Source organism: Castanea sativa, chromosome 9, assembly GCF_040712315.1.
Source record: "Castanea sativa cultivar Marrone di Chiusa Pesio chromosome 9, ASM4071231v1".
NCBI lineage: Eukaryota > Viridiplantae > Streptophyta > Magnoliopsida > Fagales > Fagaceae > Castanea > Castanea sativa.
Window position 1 is genome coordinate 10,706,306 of NC_134021.1, and position 12,975 is coordinate 10,719,280.

At 35.2% G+C, this 12,975-nt stretch overlaps 1 protein-coding gene and 1 long non-coding RNA gene across 2 annotated transcripts; both read right to left on the minus strand.

The window, feature by feature from the left end:
• Nucleotides 1–815: 815 nt before the first annotated feature.
• On the minus strand, nt 816–2,899 carry LOC142608606 (uncharacterized). The gene is made up of 2 exons (XR_012839550.1): nt 2,666–2,899; nt 816–1,182 (listed from the first exon to the last, which is right to left on the minus strand). It is a non-coding gene; the product is annotated as an uncharacterized LOC142608606 (long non-coding RNA).
• Nucleotides 2,900–5,200: 2,301 nt separating this feature from the next.
• Nucleotides 5,201–11,381, minus strand: LOC142610641 (signal recognition particle subunit SRP54, chloroplastic). The gene is made up of 15 exons (XM_075782510.1): nt 11,107–11,381; nt 10,855–10,996; nt 10,134–10,201; nt 9,940–10,041; nt 9,201–9,353; nt 9,003–9,080; nt 8,726–8,851; nt 8,500–8,602; nt 8,227–8,327; nt 7,145–7,282; nt 6,918–7,061; nt 6,595–6,670; nt 6,323–6,408; nt 6,037–6,162; nt 5,201–5,614 (listed from the first exon to the last, which is right to left on the minus strand). The coding sequence occupies exons 1-15, from the start codon at nt 11,287–11,289 to the stop codon at nt 5,507–5,509; spliced, it is 1,734 nt and encodes a 577-aa protein (XP_075638625.1). The 5' UTR covers nt 11,290–11,381; the 3' UTR covers nt 5,201–5,506.
• Nucleotides 11,382–12,975: the final 1,594 nt, after the last annotated feature.

A 12,975-nucleotide genomic window follows, 5' to 3' on the forward strand; every position in this document is an offset into this window, starting at 1 on the left:
GGCCTGTTTGGATGTTTAAAAAATGAGGGGAGTAGAGTAGAGGGAAGGGGAGTAATTCAATTACCTTGTTTGGGAGTTTTTTAAGAAAGGAGGGGGAGGGGTTTGGAGGGGTTTGAAGGGGTTTCAACTACCTCCAACTCCCTCATTTTTAATTCCCCCAAATTGGAGAGATTTGGAGGGAAAGTAGAGCACATAAAATTATTGATAAAATAAATTACCTAATTTACCCTTATTATATTTATAAAATTACAATGTTAAAAACAAGGGGAATGGCTAATTACTCCCTTCTCCCTTACTAATTATAAAAACATCCAAACAAGGTGGAGAGTAATCATTCTCCTCTACTCTCCTCCCCACTACTCTACTCCCCTCTACTCTCCTCCCTCTCTAAACTCCCAAACAGGCCATAAGAGATTAGAATATTGGAGTTGATTATGGAACTTATTATGTTATAGCAATAAAATTTAGGCAAATTAAAAATGATTTTCTTTTAAAAAAATGATTATATTTTGTTGGTTTAGGAGCTACACATCTTATGTATTGATGAGATGATCATATGTTTACCAAAAAAAAAAAAAAAAAAGATGATCATACTACGACAAACCTAATAAATTTGAATAGCAATAAAAATTTTACAAAAATTAATAAGAATTATATGTACGTTGTGCACTAACCTAATCGAATGTGTGGCTTTTTTTTGGGATCATTTATGCAAGGCTTATGAGTTTTTTTCCATTAAAACTCATCGACGAAACAATTTACATCAATGAGTTTCTTTATTGTATGGGTGGGGTTCGATTTCAAGTCTCTAATTCTTTTGTATTGAGTACAATGTTTCCTTCCATTATTATTTAATGTAGGTCAAAAAGAAGGTAGCACACTGTCCATGTTTTACAACTTCCATTAAAAAAATCAAAATGGAAGAAGAAAAGACCTCATGGCCTGCACAAACGTGAAAAAAAAAAAAACAGTGTCATTTTTATCCAAAACCAACCTAAAAAAATTTGGGATTAAATTTTGTTGTGATTAAGAGGCTCATTTCTCTCTCAACTTCTTTGTCACGGCAAAGACCACCCCTGCAACAGCCACGATAACGGCCGAGACTAGGACGGTTGTTTTGAGTGTCTGTAATGCATCTTTCTTCTTTTTTTCCTTCTCCTTTTGCTCAGCCTCAGCTTGTTGCTTTAACATGAACAATAATATGCCACTATTAGCAAGATAAGAGTGCCAAAATTCATTGGCAAATATACTATTATCAAAAGGAATCTAAAATATAACCAACATATTTTGGTTAGATATGTTTAACTTTCTTTAATCATGGTGTTCAATCTTCATGCCAGGAAGAGATTCACGCATCCATGACTAAAAGAACATATGTAAATTGGCAAAATGCCAAAATGGGATTTTATAAATTTATACTATATTTTTTGCTGAAAATTTATACTACATAATAAGGAAAGATATGCAACAAATATTCTTGAACTCCTATGGGAATTGAAATATATGATATCCCTTATCCATACCATATTGATTTTTTTTTTTTTGGAAAAATAGTATTTTATTCATTTCGAACCATATCTTGATGCACAAAAGGCCAAAGAAATCTAGGACATTCTTGCACCCAAATCTAGAATACATAACAGCTAATGCTATATTCGTACAAATATCACATACTGATGGTGACTTCATTTAGCGGTGTTTGGACTCATTTGGGGCTCACTGAATGACAAACAAGGATACACGACATGTTATCATTTGTCTACAAAATTCAAACTGGTTTGAAAATAATTTACCACTAAATGTTTTGAGATCAAGGATAATATTCACTTTAAAGTGAACGAAATTTTGTCACTTAAGTGACACCTTTTAACAATTTCAATAAAAATAACGAAAGATATCTTATATTTTTAATAGAGGTATCTAGTATTCAAATCTTTCACTTTATTGTAAGTATCTAATTATTCATTTATAATGCTCTTAAATCCCAATAAAAATATCGCATGTTTCTAACATAAATATCTAGGCACTTGTAATAAAGATAACGAAAGATATCTTATGTGTTTTTATAGTGATATATCTAGGATTCAAATTTTCTACTTTTTTTTTTTTTTTAAGAGTTTCAACTTATGGTGTTCGCTCTTGATAATTGCTCTTTATAATCAGACCAAGACACCAATCAGTTTTTGGTGTAGGCGGGGATTGAACTCCAGATCTCTTATACAACCATCAGAGACTTTACCAGTTGAGCTAACTGGAACCCCAAATCTTCTACTTGATTGTAAGTATCGAATTATTCATTTATAATGCTCCTAATAAACATATCAGATATAATGTGTTTCTATCATGTGTCGTTTCTAATAGAAATATCTATGATTCAAATCTTTCACCCATGGTAAGTATTGAATTAAAAAATAAATAAATTGAAGAAAAACAAAAAAGCCTTCTGACTTTTGTATTGGCTTCCAATGGATTAAGGCGAGCCTATCTTCAATTTCAATTGAAAATCCCATGTGAAATAATGGAGGTGCAAAATCAGGGGTGACAAGATCTCACAAAAAAATTAAATTAAATTAAATAGTATGAAGCTTGCAGACTAAGGACTATATGTATGTAATTAATCATAATCATCAAAATCAAAACAAAGCAGAAAACCAGATGTATGTACCTCGATCTCCAACGAGGTAGCCACTTTAGACGATATGGTATCAACTTCAAGACTCTTGTTATTTTGAACACTCAAATCTTTGTCAACGTCGGCTGCTGGAAATGTCAAATCAGAGGTTGCAGTAGCTTGATCTTGGCTTGCCATTTCTTCGATATGAAAGTTTTCCGATTCAGTTTGGGATTTCTTTGTTTCTTTTTTTTTTTCTATTGGAGAGGAAGTGAGAGGAAAAAGGAGAATTTAGATTGTGAGGTTGGGTTTTTCATACCTGAAGAAAGCAATAGTACTGACACGTGTCAAGAGCCCAGATGCTTCAAATAGGCTATATGTGTATGTGTCAAAAACTGCCCGGGAAAACTGTCGGAGTTAACTAATTCTGGATTTTACACTGACGAAATTACCCTTTTCAGCTATTTCCATACTTTTTTTTTTTTTTTTGAGAAACCTAATTAAATAAATTATTAAAGAGTAAATTTCACAAGGATTCAGGATAGGCGTGTGATAATACCAACTAGATCTATAACATTTTAAAACCTACTAATTTGATCCTTAAAAGGCAACTTTGCCCTTATGTCTGCTCTCTCATCTCTATGGTCTTGTTCCTCCCCCCTTCACTTAACCATTATATTGTTTCATCAACCAAATCAAAAAAAAAATCAACAAAAACTGGAAGAAAAGTAAAAACCAAACTCTACCAATAAAAGCAAAACCCACACCACATGGCCCACCACGAAACATATACTGCCCTTATTATTATCACAACAAATTCAACAAAAACCATAAAATCCAGATTTTTATTTTCCTATCCTCAAATTATAAGCTAGAAACTAATATTACAGACACAAAAACGTGACAAGGAAAAAGAATCCCAATTGTAATCTGAAACAAGAATACCTAACACGAATTTACATTTTGAAAACTCCAATTAACATGGATCATAAAAAATCCCCCTTTTGGAGGTTACAAAGTCATTGCAGAGTAGTAATACAAAGCCAAACCCCAAGAACAATGAGGGCCATACAAAACAAGGCGTTGCCCAAGCGGGTCTCTTCCCCTAACAGCATTTCAAACATAGCAGTGGCAGAAAATGTGGTGGCATTGATGACAGGTACGGCGAGAGAGATGGGAGTGTGGCTTAGAATGAATAACGAAGAAAGTATTGAAGGCCTCAGAGAAGAGAGAGAGAGAGAGAATCTTAGAGAGAACTTAGAGAAGAGAGTTTAAAGAGTGGAACAAGAAAGAAGAGAGTAAAAGAAAGAGAGAATAAGGGCTTGTATGGTAGGCCAACTTAAACTCATATTTTTACATTTTAAATAATATTACACACATTTTTATACACATTTTCACCTATACGTATTTCAAAAAATTACAAAAATTTCATCTCAAATTACTCTACCAACACCCTCTAAATGTTAGGGACAAAGTTATCTTTTGAGGATCAAATTGGTAGATTTTAAAATATTTTGGGCCTAGTTAGTGCCCATTTGTCTGCACTTTTCTTTGGTAAAAAACGCTTTTTGAAAAAAAAAAAAATATATATGCATTTGGTAAGCTTTAAAAGCGTTTTTTTTTTTGAAGTTATATTTTGAAATGTGTTAAAGTTGTACTTTAACACAAGATAGCTCTTTTTTTTTGAAGTTATATTTTGAAATGTGTTAAAGTTGTACTTTAACACAAGACAGCTCTTTAGAGCCTTTTGCAAAAACCAATGCGTGTTATCATAAATATTACCGTTAGAGGCTATGTTCAATTACCAAATTGCCCAAACATTTTATTGAAAACCCAATTTTACCCTTTGATAAATCAAACGATAACACCTCTCTAGAGCTCACTTCACGCCAAATTCCTCTCATTTCTCTGCTCTGCTACAAAACAAGCCTCTCTGTGCTGTTACAATCCTCTTCGTGTTGCTTTAGGGTAGTGTTATCACAAACCTACCCTGAAATTTACCCATTTAAAAAAGAAAAAAGAATCGCCTAGAGGCTAAGGTTTGAGCCTTTGAGATCATCTTTTTCAATAATTATTTCAAGCATCTTGATATATGTAGCATTTCTCTCATAATATTTAGATCTCACAGTCTTATGAAACTCGCACATAGTAAGAGAAATACTGCATATACCAGATTTACCGGATATCTTCTCGCTTGTTTCTCCAATCAGCAAGCCACATAATAGGTGCAGAAATTGACAGATGAAATTATCCCAATTGGCAATGGTTGATTACAGATTTTTTTCCCCTTAACCGAAACATTTTAAGAGCATGGAATAGGTTGACTACCGTGAAATTTGTAAACTAAAGTAGTATTATAGTACTCTTTGGCTGTTCATCCCATTGAGGACTACTGTTGGTGCAAAGTGCCCTCCCACTGAAATCATTATTAATTTTTGCTTACCACCAAATTTAAATGGTAATGCAAATTTTTTTCTAAACCTAATGACTATTTAGAGACAACTCTATAGGAGAAAACCAGAGATACGGTCACAAACTTTATTGCAGGTTTTCAAGTTGCCAGACCCATATAACACTTTCCAACAGTGATTGAGAAAGAATTTTAATATTTTGACATTTTTTTTTATCTCAAGCAATGATGCATTACAAATACACATAACACATCCAACTTGTAAACAAGACATGTACATGTACATGGTGTTAGGTTACATATAAAGATGCAGGAACATTTGCACAAGTGCCACATTCGTGATGGAAAAGCAATGAATCCGCCCATCTCAGAGAACCTTGAATACTTCACCTTCAAAGAGGTTTAGTAGAGACATCTCACCAGAGTAACAAATTGAGAGCCTACAATCAATTGACCTGAAGTCTCTACCGCAGCTGTCTTAGTAATTAGTTCCCTGCCCCAAAACCACGAGGACTTGACCTTGTTGAGGCAGCATCTACAAACTTCTTCCTTGAGTCCGATCTCCTCTTCCTCCTTGCAGTACCAGGAGGAGCCTAATACAGATGTAAAACCCAAATCATTAAGTTTGAAATTAAAAGGATACCCCTAACAGTACCAAAACTGCAAAAGGTCTGTTAGCACCAAAGAATGGCAAGCAAATTTGTTATGTTCCTTGAAACTTCTTTGAGAAAAGAGAGAACTGGTGGAAAGGATCAAGCATTTTATATGATGCCCAAGCCCATTGTATATAGAGTATTTTTAAAATGTTCAAACTTTGTGTAGTTACTTCCAACAAGGGTATAACCTGCAGCAAGGTCAGTCTGTCCTAGTTAGCATAAGCAGCACATCTGGTAACACCACAGTGCCTCAATATTTTCATAACAATTGCATAAAGGATGTGGAATCGAATAGTTGACCACATATTGTAAAGTCAAGTCATATGAATACACTCATAGAACACAAGCAAATAAGGCACCTTCTGTTCACTTTTTATTGCCTCCTCAAGATTGCTCAGTGCAGGAATGGATCCACCTTCCATTACACCCATCAAATTCTTCATACGAACACGCATTTGGAAGAGTTGTGCAACAAGTTGGTTCACCTAATATTCATGTCATAAATAACATCCCTTAAGTATAGAGCCTTAGTATTAACAATTAATACGGCCAAAATTTTATTAAACAACAATAGAAAACCCTGCTTTTTGAGGCAATTAAAACGAAATCACTTTAGCAATCTTACATCAATTGCAATGAACATACCTGCTGCTCTGTTTTCCCAGACTCTTGAGCAACTCTTTTCCGCCTGACAGGAGATTCTGCTAACAATTCTGGCTTCTCTCTCTCCTCTGCAATTAAAATAGACAATTATAACCTCAGAAAAGAAAAACTAAACCAACTTCAGTAATTTATATAGGAAGAAAAGAAGGAATGTTGCTACAATCACTGGGGAGTGATACCAGGGGTTAACAAGAGATGCTAGATCAAGTATTATTTATAAAAATACTTTCAAAAAAGCAGAGAGATGAAGAGACCAGGGGTCATTGCTTCAATCATTCCTTCCATTATCTTTAAACTCTTCTCCGCTTCTCGAATTTGTGCAGGAGTAACCTGATTGCACACATATAGGGAAGAAAACTCCACAGTTAAAATCAAATAATAATACTAAAAAAATGACTTGAACTGCCTCAATCATTCCTTCCATTATCGTGTCACACTTCTGCTTCATCATAAAACTGGAAATGGCCACCTGAACTACCTTAAAATGCTTTCTCAAGCTAATTGTGGAAGAACGCATAATTTGAAGCATCAAAAATGAAAAAAAAAAAAAAAAAAATTGGAAACCAGTCTTTCATACCTTCCCCATACCAGGGATCATTCCTAAAACACGAGTCATGGAACCCATACGTGCAACAGCTCGAGTTTGCTTTAGGAAATCATTGAAATCAAACTTTGCACTCATTATCTTCTTTTGCAGCTCTTCAGCATCTTCTTGTTTCATCTAGATAGACAATTCAAATCAACAACTCCATCGCAATATTTTTCCATTTATATAATTAAGAAATGGAATTTCCTAAAACTTACAACTTCTTGTGCCTTCTCCACAAAGGAAAGGACATCCCCCATTCCTAAGATACGTCCTGCCATGCGATCTGGGTAGAAAGGTTCAAGGTCCTCCATACGTTCTCCCCGCCCTACAAGCTTGATTGGCTTTCCTGATACCTGCCACCACCCAACTACAGTAGTTACAAAGATAAACTACAAATTCTCTGCAGTGAACTTTATTATTATTAGATAAATAACTTAAAAACTACAACAATGATTTGCAAAAAAAAAAAAAAAGTCATTTAAGAAATGGTAATAATTTTGCAACAATCTTCAACTACTCAAATATTCAAAGAAGCACAAATGAGACACATAATATACAGATATTATCAAATGGCACGTCAAAATGGTATATACATTCTCAATGAAGCAGTCGATAATGTGAAGTTGTGAAACACAATTTATTGAAAAAAAATCTTGCTACATGTTGGAAAAGGGCCGCAGAAACCTACCACATAACAGCTAAAACTTATGTTAAGCAAGCTTGCATGCACATGTGCATTCCAAGCATCACTTGATTATGAGTGCATGTGTCAGAGCATGTGTGGGGGGGGGGGGGGGAGTGGGGAGGTTGTTGGAGTGCTTATAGGAATTTTCATGAAGTGGGTTGGACAGGTCCAATAATGTAGAGAAAACCAATTTCCAGTTGGATTCAAATTTGATACATTAAGTTGTAACTTTAAACAAATTGAACGGTCTTATTCCATTCTTGGTTCGCCAAACAAAAATTTTCTAATTCAAATTGTTTCATAATAGCTGGCTAAGTGCCCTATGGTCATGCCTAAAGACTATAGTCTCATTAAAAAAAATTATATAATCTATAAACAGAACAATTTGCATGGTAAATTATCACACATTTTTAAAAATAAATATTACATTTGAGAATTTCAAATTATAGAACTAGATTTAAAGGCACCCTAAAATTAACAGATTTATGATATTGCAAACATGACCGATAGATTACAAAGATCAAGGGAAAGAGGGATGGCAAATTCTATATTGAACAAGCAACTCATTTGGATAACATCAAGGATGGAAAACATAAGGATGATAAAGCAAACCTCTTTAACACTCAAAGCTGCTCCACCTCTAGAATCCCCATCCAGCTTTGTCAAAATGGCTCCTGTAATTCCGATCTCTAGATTGAATGTTGTCACTAAGGCTGTAAATTCCCAAAGAAGAGGGTGAGAGTGAGATTAAACTTTGGAAGTAATTAACTCATTACATCAGAAGCCAAGTTACACACAAAAATAATTACCTAAATTCATACATACCTCCCATATAGAACCTGAAATAATTTCATTCCCCAATGGGTAAAAAGAAAGTATAAGTACCTGCAGCTTCTTGTCCAGTCATTGCATCAACAACAAACAAAACTTCTGTGGGATTCAATGCCCGCTTCACTTCTTTCAGCTCATCCATCATTCCTTTGTCTATCTGTTCTTTTATAAATGGAACAGATGCCAGCAAAGATCATAAATGAGTAAACCAGCTGACATCATGAACTTTATCTTGGAATTATCTCCAAAATCATTACAAATGACATAGAAGAAGTACTACCTGAAGCCTTCCAGCAGTATCCATTATTACTACATCTATGTTTTTCTTTTTTGCCTCTTCTAAACCTTGCTTGGCTATTTCCGAAGGTTTAACCTCAGTCCCTGCTGCATAAACAGGCACATTCACCTGTCACAAGCTATAACATTATGTAAGAATGAATAAAATTATCTATCTAATCACAAGTTTTAAAAAATAAAATAAAAATAAGAAGAATAAACTATATAACCCCACTCCAAAACTTCATTGACAAACAAGAAACAAAAAAGAGTACCTATACCTGTTCACCCAAAATAACAAGTTGGTCAATAGCAGCCGGTCTGTACACATCTCCAGCAACCAGCATGCAACTCTTCCCCTGTGGTCAATGTTATGTCACATGTGTCAGCAAGGTTCAGTAACAAACTAGATTAATCTACTCATAACCATTACATATGCAACAACTCTACACAGAAAAGGGGAACTTTCGAAAGTAAACCTGTTTCTTAAGATAATAAGCCAATTTTGCACAAACAGTTGTTTTCCCAACTCCTTGTAAACCAGCCAATAATATTACAGTGGGACCAGATTTTGCAAAAACTAGTTCAGATACTTCCCCACCCATCAATTTCACAAGCTCATCACATACAACCTGCAAGAAACACGAAAGGAATGTTCATAATCAAGTCGCCCTTAAATATTCAATAGAGATACTTAGCTTTTTCTTGCGTTCATTTCAAACATATTTCTTCATTATTCAAAATCCATAATAGATTGATTAAATTTACGTCTATTGAGAAAATACATGCAAAAATTGCTCTAGTTAATTTATATAGTGCTCCAAAAGAAGCTTTTAGCACTAGATAGGATTGCACCCATGGCAAAACAGGAAGAAATAAAATCGAATAACAACTAAAAAGAGAAAATATGAAATTGAATAACAAATTACTATGTCAACCAGTGATAATAGCCCCTAAAACATACCACATATGTAAGAACCAAAAGTGCATATAAATCTATCACTTTCTTCATCAATCTTATACAAGCAAACATATCCATTTGAGTATCAGATGAACAGTAATGCTTGTGCTGGTAAACTGAACTATGTAAAGCACATTGAACATTATTATGCTATTTATGTAACGTTTTCAGATTAACTGAACTCAAAGACTTATATAAACTCAATCAATATAGTACATTCTTAGACCATTTAGCTAATAGATTATAGATATCCATACCTTAACCAGTTGCTGATCCGGTTTCACTCCTCGAATCAGCCCAACGCCAACAGCCTGCTCACTGACGGCTTGCACAAACCGTCGAACAACAGGAAGGCTTACCTGTCAACAGAACAGCTAATTAACTACCCTATTTATTATGTATACATCAAAACTCAAACACAACACATACACAAACTCACTCAGACACTCACATCTGCTTCCAAAAGAGCTCTCCTAATATCTCGCATTGGCTCCACTATATTTTCCTTGGTCAAAACCTCTGAAGCAAAGGGAATTCACCCATTACGACAACAAACTAATCATCACAACTAAAACAGCTAAATTGTAATTGAATTGTAAAAAGTTAAAGGCATGTATAATCAGTAATGCTAAGGACACAACCTTATTCACAACCCATTAAGATGGCAAATTGTGTAATTAGAATAACATCATTTTCAAACAAACCCACCACTAACACCACTTTCATATGCGCAAATAACAACAACCCATATCAGAAGTTGTGAAATTTTATGTGTCACTAGACTTATTGACGTCCAATAAACCTCTTTTATATCATAAAATTGCTATCTTTTTAATAAATAAAAAATTGAAGAGCTATGCTGTGAATACTACAAATTTTAGTACATGATGCATATAAATTGATGTGTCAACATTTAAACGCAAAAACAAAAATTGCTCTCATTTGGTTCCGTTTAGTTAGACATTTTGGGAGCTTGAAAGCGTGTTTTTTAAACCCAAAACTCTGTTTTGCAACAGCAACTCCTTGTAGCTTTTTTGCAAAAGCCAATATACAAACAGCCAAGAGACCCAAAAAAAAAGTAATTCAAGGCTTTTTAATGTAAAATATTAGTAGTTTAAGCAATTTCCCTGATAACAATGTGAACAAAAAAAGAACAGTGAAAGGTAGAGAACCTTCTCCTTTGAGCTTATTCCAGGCTGCCTCAAGACCGCTTGTGAGTTGGCCAAACATTTCAGCTCTTACAACCAGACCACGCCTATCTCCTCTTCTCACACTAGTTACACTCTTGGAGTTCACCCAACCCCATACCTCTCTCTGTCCAAAAAAAAAAAATACCAAAGATATGAAGCCATTTTTCTGGGAAAACAAGTTCCTGAAACTGACATAATGAGAATGGAATTGTGCTTTGTTTGTTTTTGACTTACGGAAAACAAGTTCCTGGAAGAGAGCGAGGTGGTGGAACTGGTAGTAGAACCGGTCCAAAGTTTACTGCTCGGTGGTTTTCTGGCTTGGTTCTGGCCGCGGGTCAGCGAGGAGAATGAGTGAGAATGAGAAGCTGCGGAGAACTGGCGAGAAGAAGCAACCGTCGAGAACTGTACTGCTTCCATCGCCAGGGTGTGGATTTCGAGCTTCCTCCACCGTCTTCGTGTGTGTGTGTGTGAGTGAGTGTGTTTGTGTTTTACTTTTATCCACTGAAGAACACACAGATTTCTCTCTGATAATTCTATCTAGTTTGTTAGCTGACTAGACTCTCTAGAGTGTTACGCACACTAGCGTAATTCTTTTGTTTTGCGGCATCAAGAGCCCTCCAAAGTCGATCGCACGGATGCTATCAAAACGAACCGGTTCCCAAATCCCATGTCCTAAATTATAAGGAAAATTACATTTTACCACCCTAAGAGCATCCACATCAATTCATTCATTTTACACATTTATCTTTACATTAAAAACCTACTTTTTTTTATTTTACCCATCTATTTTTACAATACACCCACATCAATTTATCTATCCTACCATCTCTTTTAATTAAATAATAAATTTCCTCACTTTTTTATTATTTCCCTCAACTACCACATATAATTCGCTCGTGCTCTCTCTCTCTCCCCATTTCTCATTTCTGATTTGTCGCTTTCTCTCTCTCTCTCTCTACACCCATCTCTCCCTCTCGATCAACTCTCCCTCTCCGATCCACATCTTAGATCAACTCTCCCTCTCCTATCCACCATCTCAGATCAAGTCTCTCTCTCCGATCCTCCATCTCAGATCAACTCTCCCTCTCGATCCACGAGCTCAAACCAACTTTCCCTCTCCGATCCACGAGCTCCGAGCTCCGATCCATAATCCGCGGCTCCGATCCACGATTCGCGAGCTTCGATTAACGATCCGCGGCTCCGATCCACGATCCGCGAGCTCCGATCACAATTCGAGGCTCCGTGTTTGTGTATTTTTTTTTTTAGCAAGTGTATCTTTGTGTGGGTATGTTTGTGTTTGTGTACATCTGAGGAAAAAGAAGAAGATGAGGAGTTGAGTTTTAACTGGGTTTGTTGAGCACGGAAATGAGAGAGAAAAAAAGGAGCGAACGACAAATTATAAAATAATGGGATAAACGAGCTACAGTAACCGTGTAAATATACATGGTTACTGTAGCTCATGGATGGATTTGCACAATTTTAGACATTTTTACATCCACTGATGGGGGAGTTTTTTTGCTCAAAATGTGTAAAATTTGTAGTTATTTCTATTTTAGAAATTTTTACATGAACTGGTGTGGATGCTCTAAATATGCACCAAATTACACTTTGCACCCTAAATTATCCAAATGCACACTTTGCACCCTAAACTATTACATTTATCACACTTTGCACCCCGATGTTACTTTTGCTGTTATGTTTAACAGAATGTTGTTGCATGTGAGAAGCACGTGCTTCTTACTTAGGTGGAACAAACTTAAAAGACTGAAATGTCCTTCTTCAAAATTAATTAAAACAGCAAAATTTTGTTAAACATAATAGCAAAAGTAACACCGGGGTGCAAAGTGTGATAAGTGTAATAGTTTAGGGTGCAAAGTGTGCATTTGGATAGTTTAGGGTGTAAAGTGTAATCTGGTACATAATTTAAGGTAGTAAAGTGTAATTTCTCCAAATTATAAAGCTCTAGGTCATGTCTTAATTTCCAAGTCTTAACATAATGCGACAATATTTCCATCGAGGAGCACTAGCAAAGGTTTACTTACTCCACCTTTGCTAATTACAAGTGAGGCTAGGGACTTAAGAGGAAGGAAATTCAATAATGTT